Source organism: Bombus vosnesenskii, unplaced genomic scaffold (assembly GCF_011952255.1).
Source record: "Bombus vosnesenskii isolate JDL3184/JDL3185 unplaced genomic scaffold, Bvos_JDL3184-5_v1.1 scf7180000013266, whole genome shotgun sequence".
In the NCBI taxonomy this organism is placed as follows: Eukaryota; Metazoa; Arthropoda; class Insecta; order Hymenoptera; family Apidae; genus Bombus; species Bombus vosnesenskii.
This window is the reverse complement of record NW_022882926.1, coordinates 1229144-1248333: the sequence shown is the minus strand read 5'-3', so window position 1 is coordinate 1248333 and position 19190 is coordinate 1229144. Positions and strand designations below refer to the sequence as shown.

At 30.6% G+C, this 19190-nt stretch overlaps 6 protein-coding genes across 12 annotated transcripts; 4 read left to right on the top strand and 2 right to left on the bottom strand.

Moving 5' to 3' along the window:
- Positions 1 to 2180, top strand: LOC117230173 (type 1 phosphatidylinositol 4,5-bisphosphate 4-phosphatase). The gene is made up of 6 exons (XM_033487313.1): positions 1 to 334; positions 421 to 605; positions 682 to 891; positions 968 to 1108; positions 1218 to 1272; positions 1416 to 2180. Exons 1-6 carry the CDS (start codon positions 250 to 252, stop codon positions 1499 to 1501), a joined length of 762 nt encoding a protein of 253 aa, XP_033343204.1. The 5' UTR covers positions 1 to 249; the 3' UTR covers positions 1502 to 2180.
- A 152-nt stretch (positions 2181 to 2332) lies between these two features.
- Positions 2333 to 3331, top strand: LOC117230175 (chromosome transmission fidelity protein 8 homolog). The gene is made up of 2 exons (XM_033487316.1): positions 2333 to 2788; positions 2874 to 3331. The coding sequence occupies exons 1-2, from the start codon at positions 2715 to 2717 to the stop codon at positions 3202 to 3204; spliced, it is 405 nt and encodes a 134-aa protein (XP_033343207.1). The 5' UTR covers positions 2333 to 2714; the 3' UTR covers positions 3205 to 3331.
- Positions 3274 to 4109, bottom strand: LOC117230176 (small nuclear ribonucleoprotein F). Its single transcript, XM_033487317.1, has 2 exons — positions 3982 to 4109; positions 3274 to 3718 (listed from the first exon to the last, which is right to left on the bottom strand). The coding sequence occupies exon 2, from the start codon at positions 3693 to 3695 to the stop codon at positions 3429 to 3431; it is 267 nt and encodes an 88-aa protein (XP_033343208.1). The 5' UTR covers positions 3696 to 3718; positions 3982 to 4109; the 3' UTR covers positions 3274 to 3428.
- Positions 4110 to 4171: 62 nt separating this feature from the next.
- On the top strand, positions 4172 to 5840 carry LOC117230172 (leukocyte receptor cluster member 1 homolog). 2 transcript variants are annotated; one of them, XM_033487311.1, is made up of 4 exons: positions 4172 to 4346; positions 4426 to 4525; positions 4604 to 5407; positions 5711 to 5840. In XM_033487311.1, exons 1-3 carry the CDS (start codon positions 4324 to 4326, stop codon positions 5402 to 5404), a joined length of 924 nt encoding a protein of 307 aa, XP_033343202.1. In that variant the 5' UTR covers positions 4172 to 4323; the 3' UTR covers positions 5405 to 5407; positions 5711 to 5840. The 2 variants fall into 2 exon arrangements, with proteins under 2 accessions (XP_033343202.1, XP_033343201.1); XM_033487310.1 differs by lacking the exon at positions 5711 to 5840 and having other exon boundaries at positions 4604 to 5658.
- Positions 5717 to 10397, top strand: LOC117230171 (zinc finger protein 836-like). Of its 5 annotated transcripts, none has more exons than XR_004492719.1 (9): positions 5717 to 5846; positions 6485 to 7126; positions 7186 to 7293; positions 7372 to 7574; positions 7671 to 7846; positions 7918 to 8370; positions 8463 to 8669; positions 8741 to 9214; positions 10166 to 10397. XR_004492719.1 is itself a non-coding variant. In XM_033487309.1 (8 exons), exons 2-8 carry the CDS (start codon positions 6554 to 6556, stop codon positions 8742 to 8744), a joined length of 1725 nt encoding a protein of 574 aa, XP_033343200.1. In that variant the 5' UTR covers positions 5717 to 5846; positions 6485 to 6553; the 3' UTR covers positions 8745 to 8868. The 5 variants fall into 5 exon arrangements, 2 of the variants coding, with proteins under 2 accessions (XP_033343200.1, XP_033343199.1); XR_004492721.1 differs by lacking the exon at positions 5717 to 5846 and adding an exon at positions 5903 to 6159; XR_004492720.1 differs by lacking the exon at positions 5717 to 5846 and adding an exon at positions 6174 to 6247.
- LOC117230170 (trimethylguanosine synthase) lies at positions 9814 to 14975 on the bottom strand. Of its 2 annotated transcripts, none has more exons than XM_033487306.1 (8): positions 14700 to 14975; positions 14019 to 14154; positions 12056 to 13899; positions 11738 to 11984; positions 11071 to 11683; positions 10787 to 10918; positions 10431 to 10729; positions 9814 to 10319 (listed from the first exon to the last, which is right to left on the bottom strand). In XM_033487306.1, exons 1-8 carry the CDS (start codon positions 14807 to 14809, stop codon positions 10209 to 10211), a joined length of 3492 nt encoding a protein of 1163 aa, XP_033343197.1. In that variant the 5' UTR covers positions 14810 to 14975; the 3' UTR covers positions 9814 to 10208. The 2 variants fall into 2 exon arrangements, with proteins under 2 accessions (XP_033343197.1, XP_033343198.1); XM_033487307.1 differs by having other exon boundaries at positions 11071 to 11668; positions 14700 to 14971.
- Between the last annotated feature and the right edge of the window lie 4215 nt (positions 14976 to 19190).

The following is a 19190-nucleotide window of genomic DNA, read 5'->3' as shown; positions in this document are numbered from 1 at the left end:
AGGGTAGCCAACCTGTGAAAATGTTACAATGCCTGTAGGATTCCTAAACCAATCCATTAAAGATCCGTAATGTTGAAACCAATGTATATCTCGTTTCGGTGAATAGTTTCTGTTCTATGAACAGACAGAACCACGCAGGGTGTTAGAAAAATTTTTATTTTGTCATCCTTGTCATCGAAGCACCGGGAGTACTGTCAAACAATACTTGAAATAAATTGTTGTCATTAAGGGGTAAATTAATAGATCGACATGGGAGACGGGAAGAAGGGCGAACGACAGCCGTTGTTAAAAAATGAAAATGTCACTTATAGTTCACACGGCAGCGATTTCGTTGGTAAATAATATTCGATTTTGATCACGGAAGAATTAAGTTTGTTTAATCCGATTGCTTATGGTTACCTCTACTACATTTTACTTTAGATGAAGTGGAATCGACTGTTAGTACAGTATCTGCAATAGGTCCTGATGAAGTGCCACCTCCATACGAATCAAGTAGTCAATGTGGCAAGCCTATGGTCACTTGTAGGGTTTGTCAAGCTATGATAGATATTTCTGGTAAAAGAGATCAACATGTTGTTAAATGCTGTCAATGTAATGAAGCTACAGTATGTTATCAAAGTAATTTAATTCACTGGAGTTCATTCTCATATCGGAAATGAAAGCCATAAATCACTTTTTTAGCCCATACGAAATGCACCTCCTGGAAAGAAATATGTCCGTTGCCCATGTAATTGTTTATTAATATGTAAGAGTTCTTCACAACGTATTGCTTGTCCAAGGCCAAACTGTAAACGTATTATTAATCTTGCTCCAAGCCCAATTACACCACCTGTTTTATCTATGCCTGGAATGTGTAGGGTATGCTGTGGTCACTGTCATGACACATTTTTGGTAAGGATTTACATAAGAACATTTTATATGATTGAAATATCTTAATAATTAATATATGTGTTATTACATTCTTTAGTTTAATACCTTAAATAATGCTTTGGCTCGATGTCCACATTGCCGAAAAATATCTTCTGTTGGTCCAGATTTTGCTAGAGGTCGAGGTATTGCATTCACTATTGTTGGATTAATAGCCTTAGTAATTGCAATAGCTGTGACTGTAAGTATTTTTATAACACCTGATATATTAAAAAAATTACATAATGAAGATTTATGGTAATTTAGATATATTTTAAAACAGATTACAATTTATACCACTTTATTTTTAGGTTGGAACACATGCATATGCAAAAACTAGTGGTGGAATTTATGTAGCTTATGTTGGTGAGTATGATAAAATTTGTTCAAATTGAATTATTAATTGAATATATAAACTTCTTGCATATAAACATTTATTTACATTTACATATTATTCAAGTAATAAGTTGTCTTTTTTACTAGGTTTGTTTTTAAAATTTTATTTTCAGGTGCATTTCTCTTGGCACTTTTGTGCTTTGGACGCAGCATTTATTATTGTACAATGAAAATTAGTATGATAGAAGGTCCAATGTAATACCCTAAATGACAATCAGTTGCTAATATTTTAAAACCAATTCCTCTAACATCTATGTCGTATAATAATATATTTAGATCAAATGTTTATAGTAATAAAATGACATACAAGTCCTTATAGGACAATTGGTACATTCTTACACATGCATATGTAAGTTTATATTGCTAGTAATGAGTAATATTCTTACATATACATATGCAAATGTACATGTTACGGATGAAGAGGATGTGTAACTGTAATGTATGACATTTTCTCACATAAGGTAATATATCAAAAAGTACTAGAAGTTGGGGTATCCATTTAAAAAACAAAGGATTGTTCCTCTGCACTTTTATATTGTCAAGCACAGGACCAAGACAACAACCCCATTATATTGTTTTCATATTTGAATGAGAATATACTAATGAAAATATGCTTTCTACATCTACAGTAAATATACAAAATGCACATATATACATACATAGATATATATGCAAATAAAACATTCTTGCATGAATATTCCAATTGTAAGCAGCTATACATACAGCTATATATATTGTGTTTGCAATTACGAACTTGCATTGTCAGATAACGAAAGAATAAAAATATCTTTTTAAGAAGAAATTATAAATCGATATCGTTTGACAGACGTTTTTGGGTTTATGTATTATTTGACATGCAAGTAAAATTATATAAAATACATATGTTGAACTTTACTATTTTATTACCATTGCTGCAGTTTAAATTATTGAATTATAACGATATCATTTTTTAGGAATGTAATTTTATTCAAGTGTTGGTTAACAAATAGTTGCAAACATTTAAATTTGTCGCATTTTTCAGACATAATATATTAGATAAAAGAGATTGAAATTAGAAACTTTGATATTATAAATGTTTCAGTAACATTTTTATTACTCAAGATATTATTTTAAAAGATGTAAGTATATGAAATATGTAATATTATTAAATTGATTGATTCATTACTAAACAGCAAAGCTATTACTTCTGTTTTGTAATGGCATTCCAATACAGAAAATTATTTATGTAATACTACATACATCATATAATATTTGCAATCTAAAACCATTGTTTAAAATTTAAACCTAATTATCTGACAATAAATAGTGATTGTTACAAATTGTAGTTATATTTGTTTCATTTTTTAGTGCAAACTCGACCTAAGCTTATACTTCATGTTCTAGTAACTTTACTCATACTTAGTTATGCATATATGTATATCTCACATACATATGTGTGTAAACACCACTTACCGCCAAAACTCAGTATGATCGTACCAATAAAAAAGTATTACTTATTACTTAAGTTTCAGAAATATTGATTATTTTTATATTTGTCACAAATAAAAAGTGCTTTTTTGCTATTTTTTTAGAGATGGTGAATGTGAGGAATGGGCGATTGTTGAGTTACAAGGTGATTTAAAATTTAATTGCGTGAATATTACGAATGTATATATCGGAGATTTACACTTTACAAAATCTGGTACACCTATACTTATAATCGGCATTCATGTATTACAAGGAAAAGAAATGGCGCTTCAAAAACCATTTGCAGTTTTAGTTAAAAAGAAGAATGAGGAAACTAATACAGCTAATACTTCCGAAGTAAAAACGGCATACGTTATTAAAGCAATTGTAAAGAAGAAATTAATTTTTAAGTCTAGGCCGAAACCTATTGTAACAAATGTCCCAAAATGTCATTAAACATATGTATAAATATTGTACCTTATTGGTGTAATTTTATGGTACACTGTGCTATTGAAATAAACTATTGTGATATAAATATGAATGTATTGTTGCTGATAAATAAATTTACATAGGTTTAAAAAACAATTTGCTTTATTAATTTTTAGTCTTACGTAATTGTACTTAATCTTACTTAAAAATAAAAAGTATTATCCTAAATTGATTTATAAACATTATGGGAACTAGTCCTTCATTTCTCCTTCTTCATCTTCCTCTTCCACGCCTCTTATATACATTACATTATTACATCTGATTAAGACTTCACCAAGGTTGCCAGTACAATTTCCTTCTATATGTTCCTCTGTATTAGCTAATTGTAAATTCATATATCCATCGACGGAAACAAGATAACCTTTATATTCATGGCCCCATTTTAATTTTACCATAACTGGTTTTCCAGTTAAACCATTTAGAAATGGTTTTGGATTTATTGGCATTGTTGCAGCCATTGTGTAGTATTTTTCCTTAATTTCTGCAAAATATATTACACAGTGCATATATTGTTATAAATATTTAAAACAACAATTTCAATAAATATAAATAGATATATCACCTAAAATATATATGCAAATATAATACATAATAGCAAAAATTAAATTAAATGAGATACTGTTTGACAATTATATTAAATGTTGAGGTTAACTTTATATATATAAATATTGGGAATATATTAAAAACTTATGTATCGTATAATTGTGAAATTATTGTTATTTTTGATGAAAATTTTGTACTTACATATTTAAAAAATGATAAAATAGAAAACTCTCCGAATTTTTTATAAGTCCTATAAAAACAAGACGCTAGAATTTGAAGCAGCGTGCAATTGTGTTGTTAGAATCAGAAATGGCGCACGCTCTTAGAACACATAACCTAAATTTATCAAAACTTTTGTAGTAATTTGTGATTTCTATCAAAATACACGATTATTATCTGTATACATTTATATACATTTAACACGATTTCTTAAAAGGATCTATTAATAAAATTAAAAATAAATAGAGTTATAAGGATATCTAATTTTAATTTGTTTTCAATAAAGAATTTGTGTTTTTCATTAAAAGTAATTACACTTTAAAAATGAACATTTTACCAAAGAAAAGGTATAATTAAAATGAATTCGTATATAATGAATATTTTCTTTAGGTACATTAAAATAATTATAAAAATTATTCCTTTTAGGTGGCATGTACGTACTAAGGAAAACATTGCTCGTGTACGACGTGATGAAGCAAAAGCTGCAGAAGAAGAAAGACTTAAACAGGAACGAATTCAAAAAGCAGTATGTATGAATAAGAATAAAACAGAAGCTAATTGTTCATTGCTTATGTAATCAATGGAGTTTGAAATACTTTTCTAGGAAACTGAAGCTAGAATTAATCTTTTGAGAGAGAAAGCCAGAGCAAAATACGATGGACGAACAGAAGCATTGAAAAGTGATACAGATGCCTCATCTTCAAAATGGGATCATGTTAATTTTTTTGCTGAACTTGAACAAGGAAAACTTGATTATAATAAACCTAATGCAGAACATGAAAAAGAAAAAAAGGAAGAAAAAGAAAAGTATGAGAAACAGATTGGATATCTTACATATCTTGGACAAGATACTAATGAAGCAACAGGTAGGAAAAATTGGTATGAAGAGTTACCTGAAAGATTGAGAGACACAGGAAAGGATGTAGAAGTACAAGTTGAAAAGAAGACATTACATGATCCCATTCATGATATAAAGAAATATTTAAATATAATGGGATCTGGCTCTATAGAAAAATGTATAAAAATTAGAACAGAAACTATTAAAAGGAAAAGAGATGATTCAGATGAAAGTGATGATTCAGATCACGAAAAATTTTCGAAAAAACACAGACATAAAAAATCTAAAAAACATAAGAAACATAAAAATAAAGAAAGACAAAATGTAGAAAAACCGAGTATAGATGTAGAGAAGTTAAGAGCAGAGAGATTGTTAAGAGAACAAACTGAGAAATTAAGGACAGAAGCTTTATTGGCTAAATTGAGAGGAGATCCAGTTCCAACAGTAGCACCAAAGACTCCTCCCAAACCCATTATAAAACAAAAATATAATTCACAGTTCTTCCCTGAAATTGCTAGACAAAATGCTGAAAGAACTCCTAGTGTACATCCAATGAGAGAACAGTAAAATGTAAGTTGCTTTTTATTTTATAATTACATGTATTTCTTTTATTGTGCTAATATTCATTATTACTACAATTATGTAAACATCCATATACATATGTAGATATTTGTATAAAATTTCATAACATTTATGCTTAGTATCTAATACATTAAGTCATTTGTAAAATATAAAATATAACACAATATGATATATATATATATTTCTTAAATAGTACTATTTTATAAAGCGCAATAAAATACAAATAAAAAAGAAAAAAATGAATTTTAAATTATTGCCAAATGAAATATCAGATATCCCTCGTTTTACTAGATTGTGCTAAATTTCGCGGTATGACGTGATGCAAGATGGTGGAATATCACGGATCTCATGGATAATGTATTAAAATTTGACGTTTATGTCATTTTTTCAGTATTCTTGTTCATCACTTGACTTAAATAATTTTCTCGTAAGTAATATTCTCTCCTTGTATATATATTAAATATTTCCGCTCAAAATTTTGAAGCCCCATTTTGAAATCTCGAACCAGACGCATAGAACGCGCGAGTTACTTTCGCGTAACATGATTTTCGAATTTGAACAGTTATGAATATACTTAATTACGGAGAAATGATAATTTGTGAAAGCTTTTATTTTACGTCGTTAAAATATAACAGCTTAACTTCAATTATTGTTAGAAGAATTACATTTTTAAGTCATGTTACGAATCGACCTTAAGATAACCTCTTCATTAATTTATACAAATATCGGCATTTCAAAATGTAATTATAAATAATTCATTTATTTTGTATACTTTGAATATAGTGATGCATACGTTTAGTGTAGTTTATAAAATTTTATATTAAACAGGTAATGTATAATTCAAGTAAATAAATATTGAATATTGTGTTATTGAATAGACTGTGCTATATATATGTACTCTTAAAATCTCCGTGCGAGAATATTAGTATATTATTGGATATATATTCTAGTTTCTATGTCTAACAATATCAAATTTTGCTTTGTTAGTTATGTTTAGAATCCTTGTATAATAGGCGGAAATAAATATTTGTTATTAATTAATTGTAAATTATACTTGTATTACAGACAAGATGTTACTATTAATTTAAACGTCAAGAATTTTATAACGGTATGATTTAATTAAATATCATCACCATGAATGAGGAAAGAAGTGTTGAAGATTCTTCATATTTAAGTTATGAAATAAATGGCACTAGATATATTTTACAAACTGTATCAGATCCAGCTATAGATATATCAAAAGCTGTATCAACCACTCAAGAACAAAATACAATTAATCTTATAAATGAACCACAAGTAGAAAAAGATGATGAATCAATTTCTTTAATTTGCTTAGATGGTCAGGTTTATGCGTTTCAAAATGGAGAATTACAAGAATTAGATTTTAGTCAAGTAATAGATGAAAATGAATCGCAAGAAAAAACAGTGTTGCTACCTAAAGAAGATGATAATTGTGAACCACAGTACATTACCAACGAAGGATTAGTAATTGGAAATATTGATGAACATTCTCAAGAACAATATGAAATTATTACTGGTCAAAATGAAAAAAATTTTATAATTGAGAAACATAATGTAAATGCTAATGATTTTGTGGAAGTTGTAACAGCATTTAAATGTAAGATATGTACTTATACCACTCAAGACAAAACACAATTATTACAGCATTTTCAGAAAACGCATGTAAATCCTAAAGTGGATATAGAGGTGAGTTACAATATTAATTATTTCTCTCCAAATACTTACATTGATATTGCATCTTTCAGATAAAAGAAGAATCTAAGATTACAGATGAAGTAAAATTGTTATATATGTGTGGAGAATGTTCTAATTGCTTTCCTTCTATTGAAGATTGTAAAGAACACATGATAAATGTAATTATTTAAAATTTATCTGGTCTGTTATAAAGGAAAGTAAATATAAAGATATCATATTAATGTTTTTTATTTTAGGATCATCAATTAACAGACACAGGAGCCAATAGAGGTGGTAAAGAAAATATAACAGATGATTCAAAAGATTCTGGGTTATTAGAGTGTATAGGACAGAGTGTTGAAAGTAATGATATAAAACGTCAAGTTAAAATTCAAAAACCTCTAAATTCTGAATATATGCTCAATAAAAAAATGATCGAATTAATGGAAAGAAACATAAAGTATATATATTATTCTTATGTTATATCAATCGTGTATATCAATCTTTTAAATCTATTATCTATTTTACTTACTCATTAAATTGTATATTTTGCTAGGTGTTCATATAGAGGATGTCCATACAAATTTTGTACAGAGGAAACAATGCAGCAACATGCACTTTGTCATACAGAATCACAAAATGGAACAGCATTTAAATGTAGCGTTTGCCGTGATATGAAATTTACCAAATGGAGACAGTGTAGCTTACATTTATGGAAAAAGCATCAAATTGGTAAGTATCTAATATCTATATCTGGACAATAAAATATTAAAACGTGATTTTTACTATGTGTGTTTTCTTAGACATAGGATTATTTACTTGTAAAATATGTAAAGCATATAAAAGTGCAACAATGGTCAAACTTTTAACTCATATGCGTGTGCATAGTGAGACACGCGAGTATGAATGTTCAGAATGTGGTAAATGTTTTAAACAAGCCAGTCAATTGCGTAATCATAGAGTTATGCATTTGGATCGCAAAACATTGGAAGTAACGCGGTGGTATACTTCAAAAAAATGTGATATGTGTGGAAAAACTTATGCTAATTCCAAATGCTTGAAGAGTCATATTCAAGCAGTCCACTCAAAATTGCGACCATATGTTTGTAATGTTTGTGGACATTCTAGCGCTAGAAAAGCAATGTTGCAAATGCATTTACGACAACACACTGGTGACAAACCCTTTAGTTGTGAACTTTGCGAATATAAAACAGGTGATCACAATACGTTACGACGTCATATTATGCAACACACAGGTATGCATGATAATAAAGATGTGAAATGATGAAAAAGATGTGTATAGTACAAGGATGTATTTAAAAATTACAAGTATAAATAATATTTTCAGGTTTTAGACCTTATAAATGCCCTCATTGTTCTTATACAGCAATACAAAGTAGTAGTTATAAAAATCATTTGAAATCTAGACATCCTTTACTTTCTGGTTTATTTACATGTGACCTATGTCCTTTCAAAACTGTTAAAAATCAAAGTTATATACAACATGTAAGAGACCATGAAAAGGGATTAATCAAAGCGAATATGCAAAAAAAAGGTATGTTTCAATTTTGTATTTAATAGAATTAATGGATATATAAAAAAAAATAAAATTATATACTTTTTCAGATAGTGAAAATGTCGAAGTTTTTCCTGGTAATATTGCGGCGGCACAATTGATTTATAGTTGCTTAGGTGCCTTTTCAAAAGTGGGCGATACTTTAGAAGCAAATTTAATGTCTTCCTCAACGTCTGCAGACGGTACATCACAAACGATTACGATACAGATACCATCGAAACATCTTGAAGGTTCACTGCCAACAAGAGAATGTAGAACTAAAAGTAACTCAGCAATTGAACAAGAAGATGAAGAAACAATGCATTGTTTTTTAAAAATTCCAAGGGAAGAGGAAGAAAGTATAGACACAGGTGGTATAACTATACCTGCAGAACCTGAGGAATCAGGCGCAACAACTATTAATGTTGATACATGAAATACGGAATATTAAGTTGCTAATTAAAATATTCCTGTATATTTGAAAACACCTAGAAATTTATACTTCAAAGTAAATGAAGAAATGCTAGTCACACGTTACTTAGAAGGTATGAATCAATTTGTTTTCTTTTGACAAGAAATTAGAATTAATATATTAATTTTTTTAAATTCTAAATCTGATTCTATTTTTGGAATTGTACACTATATCAGCAAACACAAACAATAACAATTTAAGTGTTTTCGTTTGAAAAAAATTTTAATTTTGTACATTATTTTAAAGAAATGAGAACATATGCACATTCAATCAGTTAATTGCATTCACGGTTTCTATGTTTATATTTGTTCAAAAAATTGTTATTTTGTCTTGAAACAAGATTTTATAGTTAAAAGAATGTAATTTTGAGATATTTTATTTTAAATTTTACTAAGAATGTAATTTACTATATATTTAAACACATTTTTAAGATTTTGAATGTATTTATTGATAATTAATAAGAAATTAGTAGAAGTGTACATAAAAATTGTAAAATAATCTGGGAACCGTTGTAAAATGTAAATTACAATGTCTCGTATGGTTTACAATACGAGTAAAATAATATTTTACATGATGGACTAAAGAGAAATGCTCTGATATTTTTGACTTAATTATTCATCAGGTAAAAATAATACTTATTGCTATGGAAGATTCAATTTAAAATCTTTTTAAAAGATTTCATATATTAATTATTGGATTTCACAAATATGTCCCCACAAATTGGAATTACGGTATCAATTTGCTTAAGTGCGAGATTTGTGAAAATGGTAACTGGTGGACATATGTAAACATATTATTTTTAAAAAATCCAATAGGAAAGTTTTAAAATATATTTAACTATATATATAAAATAAAAAATATATAAATTATAGCATATAATACAGTTGCCTTTTTATATGTATTTTGTAAAAAAAACGTGAAGTGAAATAAAAAATACTGTTTTTAAGGACATCCTAAGCAAATTGATACAGGTTATTATTTACAGCTAATTATTCATAAAACGTGAGAAGCTCCTTTTTTTAAGCAACTGATGTGGATCTTCCCGGAAATTACACCTCGTATCACAACTAACAGTCTCTGGGCAGTTCGCCATAATAAGCTGTTAAAGCTATTAGCTTTCTGTCAAGAAAGTTTTGTTCCACTTCTACACCACCACCTACTGCGGCTAACATGGCAAGCTGTAAATTTGTATATATATAAATAAAAGCAATTGATGTATAGTGCATTATAAAGTAAAGTAACATAGAATATCGAAATTTTTCGAATCTCCTTGAATTATAAAAATTTACCTGCATTGTATCTACATTTCTAGGTAGAAAGTAGGCCACATGATCTGTGATTTTTCTTGCTATATTAAATAAATTTACACCACCAATGGGATGCATAATATTATTGAGATCAAATGTTCCATTCTTGACATATTCAGGTCCTCCCCATGGAGGACTTAGAAACACAACATCTGCGCTTAACTTTGATGCGAGTTTAATAAAATCTCCAACAATGAATTCTATTCTGTCTTCAACACCATAAACTCGAGCATTATTTCGAGCAATTTCGATTTTAGCTGGATCTATATCTATTGCGAAAACTGTAAAAATAAAGATATTGAGTTTCTATGCTAATTACCCACACGCAACGAACGCACCTCTTTCACATGTAAAAGCAAATTGAATAGCGTTCCCTCCTGCTCCACAGAATGCATCGATCACGGTATCGCATTTGCATCGTTGAGCTATGTGCTCGGCAATTTTTTCTGGTGTTACAGAGTACCAGCTCTCTATAAAGAAAAGAATAAAAAAAGTATTTTATTATAAAAATTTAAAAGTTCGTAAGCACATTATCGAATAATTTATAAAATATTTCACTGTTAGTCTTTTGAAGATTACAAATCTTTATTATTATACATATAAATAATATCATAGAACATACCACGATCCAATTTAATGCCTTGATCAAATTTGCTAAATAGGCGGTATCTTTTGAACCAATATTTCATTAAAGTTTTATCATTGTCTATTTCTACTGGCAGGCTTACATTTCTTTTGGGTGGCTTCCTTCGTTTTTTCTTTTGCGTCTTCTTTACGCTATCTTCATCTGATAATTTCATACTTTGTATTTCGTTGTTACTATAGTTTTCATCTATATCCATATTGACATTTAATACATCAAAGTTCTCTTGTTCGAAAACTTGATTTTCTGGTACACATTTTGTGGAATCGCTTGTTTCATCCTGATCAAAGTATATATTATTATCTTTGATACTTTGGAAAACATTGCCCTGTTTATCAAATACGTTTAAGGTATCGTGAACATCATCAAATTGTTTTTTATCTGCTCCTGAATCTATTGAACTTGTGCTTGGTTTACTAAATACAAATCGTTTTGTTTGTAACTTTGACTTAAGGCTATGATCACATTCATCATCAGAACTTGACGTCAATTGTGCTGTGTAGGAACCTTTTTCAGAGGGTTGTAATTCTGTCTTTGCTGGTGGCAAAACAGGACAGTATGATAAATAATGCTTCACCTGTAAAACAAAACACTAAAGATAAAATACTTATATATCTACGTTTTTATTTTTAAAAAAATTATTTACTTTATCTATAGTGTTAGTAATTTCCACTCCGTTATCATCAAAGTATATATGTTTATTTATTGGCTTGGGTTTATAATATTTCATTTTTAATTGTCTATTTTGTAACCTAATATTTTTTTTTCTATATACTACTTCTCCTTGGAAATTAGATTGTTCGTAATTTTCGTTGAAAGTATATCCCATCAATGAAAATGCTTTTTTTACTGATTCCAGGCCTTCTTCTGTGTCATCATAATCAGCCTCATGACTAAAATAAAAGATATATAGATAAATATTACATATTTTAACAGATTATAAACATATATAATTACACTGCACCTCCGTTTTAAAGTTATAGGTTTATCTTCATTGGGCTCATCTCCATCTCCATCATTAGAATATTTACGTTGAATACTATTGTTGCCACTAGTATCATTGGAAATAATTGCACCATTTTCATTTTCTGTAGTTGAAGTTTGATCATGTTCAACTTCTTGTGAACATTCCATTTCATTAATTTTTTCATTTTTATGTGCATCAATTTCATTATCTTTTGCTTCTACCGTTAAATTTTGAATGAGCATTCCCACTGATTCCATAATTAATCGCTTCTTTTTTGTCTTATCTTTCTTAGAATAAGAAAAATTTTTATTAGGTGCACTTCTACTTTCAGGAATATTAATTTCATTAGATGTGTCTATTTCCCTTTGTGCAAAATCTTGGTCTATACTTTCATCACTTCCTTCCTCTTTCATATCTATATCATTATATTCCTGGCTATAACTTTGATTTCTAATTTCAGATTGCTCCCTTTTATATTTTTCTATAAATAGTTTATAATGATTTTGGTACTCTATTTGGAAATTTTCTTTCCATAAATGTTGCCAATACTTATCAGTATCTTCTGGTGTGTATTCCTGATCATTATCTTGATCAGAACTTGTGTTTGTTATATTGCTTTCAATGGAACTAGTTACAGAACTGATGAGACTAGATGAATTTGTAGAAATAGAGTCACAACTAGAACTAGTAAGAGTCATCTTTGTGACATTTGTCATAGAATCTGATGTTGCATTTGTTTTTGCTATTGACTCGTTAATAGAATCACACCTTGTTAAAAGTCTTTCATCTTCCGCATTAGATTGCTGGTTGTAACTTTCTTCCATACTAAAAGGACTTAATGGATTCCAACCATCTCCAGTTTCCAGTGATGCTTCAAAATTTGTCAATTTCTTTCTATTATCTTCCGCTTCTTTGTCACTTATCTCTTGCTTGCTTATGTCATCAAATGAAAAATTAATACTACACATGTCTTTTGCTTTTATTTCATTATTACCAGCATTACTACTTTTGCTAAATAATCCCTCAAAATTTGAGCGATCAAGTTCACAATTTCTGTGTGCTTGACTAGGAAAACATGTATTTTGCTCTGAAAATTTTTCAATAGTATCTTTCACTTCTAACTTTTCATTACTTATTAAATGAGCATTTTGTTGCAAATATTCTGGATTTATATAATCTGCATATTTCCTAATCCAAGTTGTCCAAATTATACGTTCGCCATTTTTAGACCAATATTTCTCCCATGCTATATCTATTATACTCTTAGTTTTAGAATACATAGAATAGTATGGATAGTCACACGAGCTATGGTCACAGTTGTACTTAAGTTGGACATCTTCCTTATAAGTTTGTGTATCATTCAAAGAAACATTTTTAAATATATTATGTATCTCAAAATCTTTGTCTTCTAAAATACATGATGGATTTTCTGTATGAAGTTCCTTTTCATTACAAATGGATGGATCATAACTTAAAATTTCAATGTTATCTGCAAGATGATCTGATGAGTGAATGTTTGTTATTTTACATTTAAATTCTACATCTTTATCTTCTTGGTGCTGTGCAATTACATTCACTTTGTCAAATTCATCTTCCAGTTCAGTCTCTGTATTTTGAAAAGTTTTCCCATAAGATGCCAATAGATTTTGTATACTTTTAGCCTCATGTTGATCATGATATTCTGATAGGTCTGCACCTGAATCTGACTGGTGCAGGCCCAATTTTTGCGTGAGGGAATGTGCAGTAGGACGATGAGCCGAATCACGAACAGAGTCATGTTCATCTGTGGAATAATTGTTGTCTGTGTGTGATGCACTGCAGTAACAGCTCACTGGTTCTTCCTAATTTTAAGGAAGAAAAAATATGTTTTTGTTCAAATGCTATATCGAAATCTAATACAGATACCAATGTTACCGAATTAACTGAAAATAACTAATAGAAAACAAAAAAACATTCTTACATCGTGTTTCTCTATGGATTGTGTTTCTATAATAGACCTTTTATGGAGGTCTAACATTTCTCCAACACAATCGCTCTCAATATCTTCATCTTTACTAGCATCTTCTAGAGCAAGGCCAGTATAAACTTCTGGGTGTCTAAAAGTAAACAAAAATTCACCTCACATAAGTTTAAAGCAACATATATGTTATTATATTATTCTTTAATTATATTTATCTTATAAAAAATGGTAAAAATCAATTTACATAGTTTTTATTATATAAATTAGATGTTCAATATGATACAATATCTCAGTGCTTAATAAGTAGAAAGTAATTCCCACGTGGTATACGAATTGTTTATTATCGATATTTCGCAGAATCAAACAGAAAAACAAAAAAATACTTTCAATGACTGTTAACTTCTATACAACTCTATTTTTTAAGAAAACAACATTATTTCGTTTCTATTATGTATAGCTGAACAAAGGAAAATAATTATTAAGTTTTCAAAAAATACATTGTGACCTAGCTCATTCGAGTGGGTGTCAAGGTTAGGTCATGTGTCACACCACTGATCGATAAAATGGTATTATTTTTAATTTTTGAAGAATTGAGTAAACGCGGTATGGGGTACAGGATATGAAAATGAAACTGTGATGTTCAATAGTATAAATGAGTCATACTGTTGCAGCTGCATTTACCGAATAAATACTCTGCTGCAAAGACAATAAATGTAATGATCAGGGTCAGTAGACTCAGCTTGTTTTGCGATGTACACTTCGGCTAAAGGTTCCCAAAAGCGGTCACTCATGCCGATAGAAGTGTTTAATTGACTATTTGCTCGTGAATCGTCACAACACCCACATGTCTCACGCTCAAATTTTTACAACTTCCTCGAGTAAAAACAATCCGCCATTTCTTAGACAGCACACCATCGTGAAGTTGCTCCTGATTACCATCATGTTCTAATAATCAATCGATAAGTGCTATTTTTTGTTAAGTTTCATTTGATTTTGAAAAACATGTGTACATTAAGTATGATAGTATATTACAATTTAAAGATACATCATAATTATACACACTACTTCGTATTATTTAAAAAAAATGTTAAATATTTTCTAAATAATTTTTGTTCCACTCGAACAAAATGTATAAATTATATTATATGTAGAAATTTATGAAGAACAAGCATTTTTTAAAAATTGTCTTTAGACTACGTTAGATACATTAAAAATAACGTGACGAATGTGATGGATAGATTTTATGCCTTTTTTTTCTTATGGGATTTCGGAAGTAACGACTTCCTTACCATTTTCGTGTCACATGCAACATTATCGATTCAGTATTGAAATAAACTACAGCGCGAGAGAAGCGGGAGAAGCGGGAGAATGTGGAACTAGACAATGTTGCAACCGACTTAGTGATCGACAAACGATAAGAGTACTCTTAGTCCTGTTGACATCGTTGATAATTGACAAGAGGTACAGAATAGAGATGACATTCAATGCTTCTTCGTTTTCACGCTTTGGAGATCGCCTGATTCCTGTACAGTTTTCTTATCGCATGCGATATTGTCGATTTAGTATAATAGTGGTTTGAATTGAAACTAAACTGTTTTATGAAATTACAAATAAGGTATAGAAAAAGACATATTGCGCATAAAGCATAGAATTCTATACTTCTGTAATATGTATCTACTCAATTGTAGTCTTTGAACTGTATTTGAACTTTCGACCGTTCGCGGGGATACGCGATGATCTCTAAGAAGCGCGTCAACTAGGATCGTAAATTCCCGTTACGATTTGACTAATCGACGCCACGAATCGTTCGATCCCGTATTTCGGTTCAGATAATAAGGGTGGTTGAATGAATATAACGCTGATATTAACAGGTTAATATACAGGGTGGTTGATAACTGGTGGTACAAGCGGAAAGGGGGTGATTCTACGAGAAAGAAGAAGTCGAAAATATAGAATAAAAATTTTTTTAAATTTTTTTTTTTAAATTTTTCCATCGAGACAACGATCTACAGTGAGATCCGTTATAACGTACCGCACGCGTACCGACGGAAAATTCAAAGTCGATTTTCCCGAAAACAAAGCCTCAAACAAAAAATTTTTATTCTATATTTTCGACTTCTTTTTTCGCGTAGAATCACCCCCTTTCCGTTTGTACCACCAGTTACCAACCACCCTGTATATTTTCAACTATCCAACAACTTCAATGTGATACAAGGATACGTATGTGGAATGACAAACTACGAATGAGTACAACCTGAGACTCATTTCATGTTGGCGACTGTGATGATGTATCTTCTGTCGATTGACCATCATCGACTTGGCGATTTTGCTTGACTTTTGACTCCTGCTGTTCCTTGAACTGTGTTTTAACTCGAGTTGGTGTTAACTAACTGACGAGATTTGACTGTTACTTGAATGTACTGTGGAACAAGTCTAGAGAGCAAGTATAGAGATGAAGTGACTGCTTTGTAGTTATGAGAACAAATGAAGTTCGTTCTTGTGTGATTACGGAAGAAAGCCCGGAGTGGGTGTCTTTGTTGTATGAAGAAAGCGGATTCATTGCTCACACTTTTCGTTAGGAAAGTGAGGGTAACGATCTGCGATGCCCATTGGTTATGACCAACGTTAGGAATGAAGATAGGAGAAAGAAGCCTCCTACCAACGTGTCTCATGGGCGATATTGTTTATGGGAATACCTGCTTTTCCGTTAGACAAATATCCGTTTTCCCCGTAATTTGTAAGAACGTGCAATAAACCTAAGGACTGTTCTAAGGACCAGCCATAAACCGAAAATACTTGCAGGATTAAAGGCTAATAAGATTCAGTTTATGGTGGAATCTTAGGTGCTTGACGCCTTGGGTGCTTAGGGCCTTGACGGTCAGACGATGAAGGAAGCCGCACGGACCATCTCACGCGAGGTAACTAAGGATACTACCTATATTCTTAATGTTTTCTCATTTTTATGCGTTCCGATTGCTGATATTTCCTGACATTTTTGAAACAATTAATTTAGTAATGTTATTTTCTTCTACTCATTTTCACGGAATTTTAAGCTTCTTAAACAATTTTTTAAATTCAAAAGATTATTTCTATTATTTGAGTATTAGAAATCAATTTTTAATTTATACCCAATTTTCTAACGAAAACATTTTTGTAAATTAAAGGAGATATTGTATTGTTTAAAATTAATTTTACGATTTATCATGTTTTCGCATACAATTTACTTGAAACTTAGTACTAGAATCAACTACATATCAATGTATTAAATCTTATGCTATGTATTAATTCATTTCGCGATATTTTAATAAACATTATGAATGATACACGTGACTGGCCACGGCGTCACGATTGTCTTGGTTTTCTACATGAATCAACTACAATGCGATAATAATTTTTAAACGGAATCCATAAAAATTCAATATATAAATAAATCAACTGTAATTTAAATTTAAATGATTTTTCGCGAGTTGTACGAACTACTATCTACCCTCTGGGAATCGTTGTGCTGCCCAGGATAATTGGAGACATTCGTATCGTCGCGTTTGTCACAGAGAAAATAGAATTGCTCCAGATGACCTCTACATCAGAAATCCACAGGGTATCGTCTTCTCCCATTCCGTGGAAACTATTGCCGTACAACGCACGCCAGAGTCTCGAGGATTTCTGCATAGACGATTCAGCATACAATATAAATTTTAGGTGATGATTGGCGTACAAGCGTCCTGCCGCATAACTGACTAAATGTATGATTAGTGCCCTCTGTGGTCAAGAGATTGCAAACTGGCAATGTCCATGAGGAAATCGGCGCGAGATAATTCTGTGCCGGTTCAACTCCGGGACGTAACACCAGACAAAACTATTTGCCTTATCTATATCAAATGTTACGAGGCACGAACGAAATATATATATATATATATATATACTTAGCGATGCAGGATCTATCACCACAGAGAAGATGGATCTATCGTAACAGATTATAAACTAGCATAAACGATGTACAAGTATAGGCGAATCTTGTACACTTGTCAGTGTTACCACTGATCTATCAGTACCTATAAGGTACCTATCTTCAGAAGTACTATTTACTAAGGACATCTCGTCGGTGTTACGTTCTGGTGCCAGAGGTACCATCCTTGTCTGTGATGTAGTTACTTTCCAAGCAAACAACATGCGCCATAGTGACCCTTGACAGCAAACTCCTTTTATGTTCTCGTCTATATAACACTCTAATTCTAGCAATGATTCATAAATGATGCATATTGATATTGGATTGTAATAATTGGCGTACATGTGACTCATTTTGCCATTTTCCAAGACTCCCAATATGAGGATAAACTTTCTTGTATTGTCCACCGCAGAGTATTGCTATAAGGTAGTCAAAACAAAATTTTTCTTTTCCAATTCACTTCAAAAGCTTCATTGCAAAAGTACACCGGAACTGTTAGTAGCTAGTACCAAAAATATGTTTCGTGTACAAAGATTAACAATGAAACCTAACAATAATAATAATAAAAACAAAAACAAACATTGGTTATTCTACAGAACTGCCGCTATCGAGCACTACCGAACATCGAGCATGCAGAAAAAGGTGTGGAAAGAAGATGTGAGAAAATGAGTGATTGTGATATGAGAAAAGTCCTGTAGCGGTGACTCAAACCGCTTTGAGTTTTTGTCCAAAAGTAAAATCCTATTTCTAGCAACAGCTTACAGATGGCGGATGTATCGTTCATGATATGGGAACGTTGTCTGCTCTTCTTACAGCAGGGTATAACACTTTACTTCCATATAATATTAAACTTACAATTGGTCTTTATTCAAAATTATCTTCAATTGTTTTCTCATACGTCTGCTCGGTGTCAATGTTAAACGCCAATTCGTACATTTTGTTTTATGCGCTTGCCGCATATCCCTCTGCACATGCGCGTTGTTAAGCTTGCTATGCTATGTGTGGGCTTCGTCTCCCACAGTGATGTAGTTATCATTCATGTTACAACGTTGCCATTTTCTGAGTATCGTGCGCGCGGGTTCCGAGTTTTGTTTTTATGGCATAATTTTTATCACAAGTCGAAGTCGAAAATTGGAAATATCAAATAGTATTTTATATCATTTTCCTCTTTGATATTATTATTATGCACATTCTAGCAATTGCATGTATCTTCAGAATTTTAACAA

Coding starts and splice junctions, on each gene's coding strand:
- LOC117230173 (XM_033487313.1), top strand. CDS start 250: ATGGGAGACGGGAAGAAGGGCGAACGACAGCCGTTGTTAAAAAATGAA. Junction 335..420: donor ACACGGCAGCGATTTCGTTG/GTAAATAATATT, acceptor ATTTTACTTTAG/ATGAAGTGGAATCGACTGTT. Junction 1,109..1,217: donor TAATTGCAATAGCTGTGACT/GTAAGTATTTTT, acceptor CTTTATTTTTAG/GTTGGAACACATGCATATGC.
- LOC117230175 (XM_033487316.1), top strand. CDS start 2,715: ATGTATATCTCACATACATATGTGTGTAAACACCACTTACCGCCAAAA. Junction 2,789..2,873: donor ATGATCGTACCAATAAAAAA/GTATTACTTATT, acceptor CTATTTTTTTAG/AGATGGTGAATGTGAGGAAT.
- LOC117230176 (XM_033487317.1), bottom strand. CDS start 3,695: ATGGCTGCAACAATGCCAATAAATCCAAAACCATTTCTAAATGGTTTA.
- LOC117230172 (XM_033487311.1), top strand. CDS start 4,324: ATGAACATTTTACCAAAGAAAAG. Junction 4,347..4,425: donor AACATTTTACCAAAGAAAAG/GTATAATTAAAA, acceptor TATTCCTTTTAG/GTGGCATGTACGTACTAAGG. Junction 4,526..4,603: donor AGGAACGAATTCAAAAAGCA/GTATGTATGAAT, acceptor ATACTTTTCTAG/GAAACTGAAGCTAGAATTAA.
- LOC117230171 (XM_033487308.1), top strand. CDS start 6,554: ATGAATGAGGAAAGAAGTGTTGAAGATTCTTCATATTTAAGTTATGAA. Junction 8,371..8,462: donor TCATATTATGCAACACACAG/GTATGCATGATA, acceptor TAATATTTTCAG/GTTTTAGACCTTATAAATGC. Junction 8,670..8,740: donor AGCGAATATGCAAAAAAAAG/GTATGTTTCAAT, acceptor ATACTTTTTCAG/ATAGTGAAAATGTCGAAGTT.
- LOC117230170 (XM_033487306.1), bottom strand. CDS start 14,809: ATGAGTGACCGCTTTTGGGAACCTTTAGCCGAAGTGTACATCGCAAAA. Junction 14,155..14,699: donor TGCAGCAGAGTATTTATTCG/GTAAATGCAGCT, acceptor GTTTACTTTTAG/ACACCCAGAAGTTTATACTG. Junction 10,730..10,786: donor TGCTTTTACATGTGAAAGAG/GTGCGTTCGTTG, acceptor TTATTTTTACAG/TTTTCGCAATAGATATAGAT.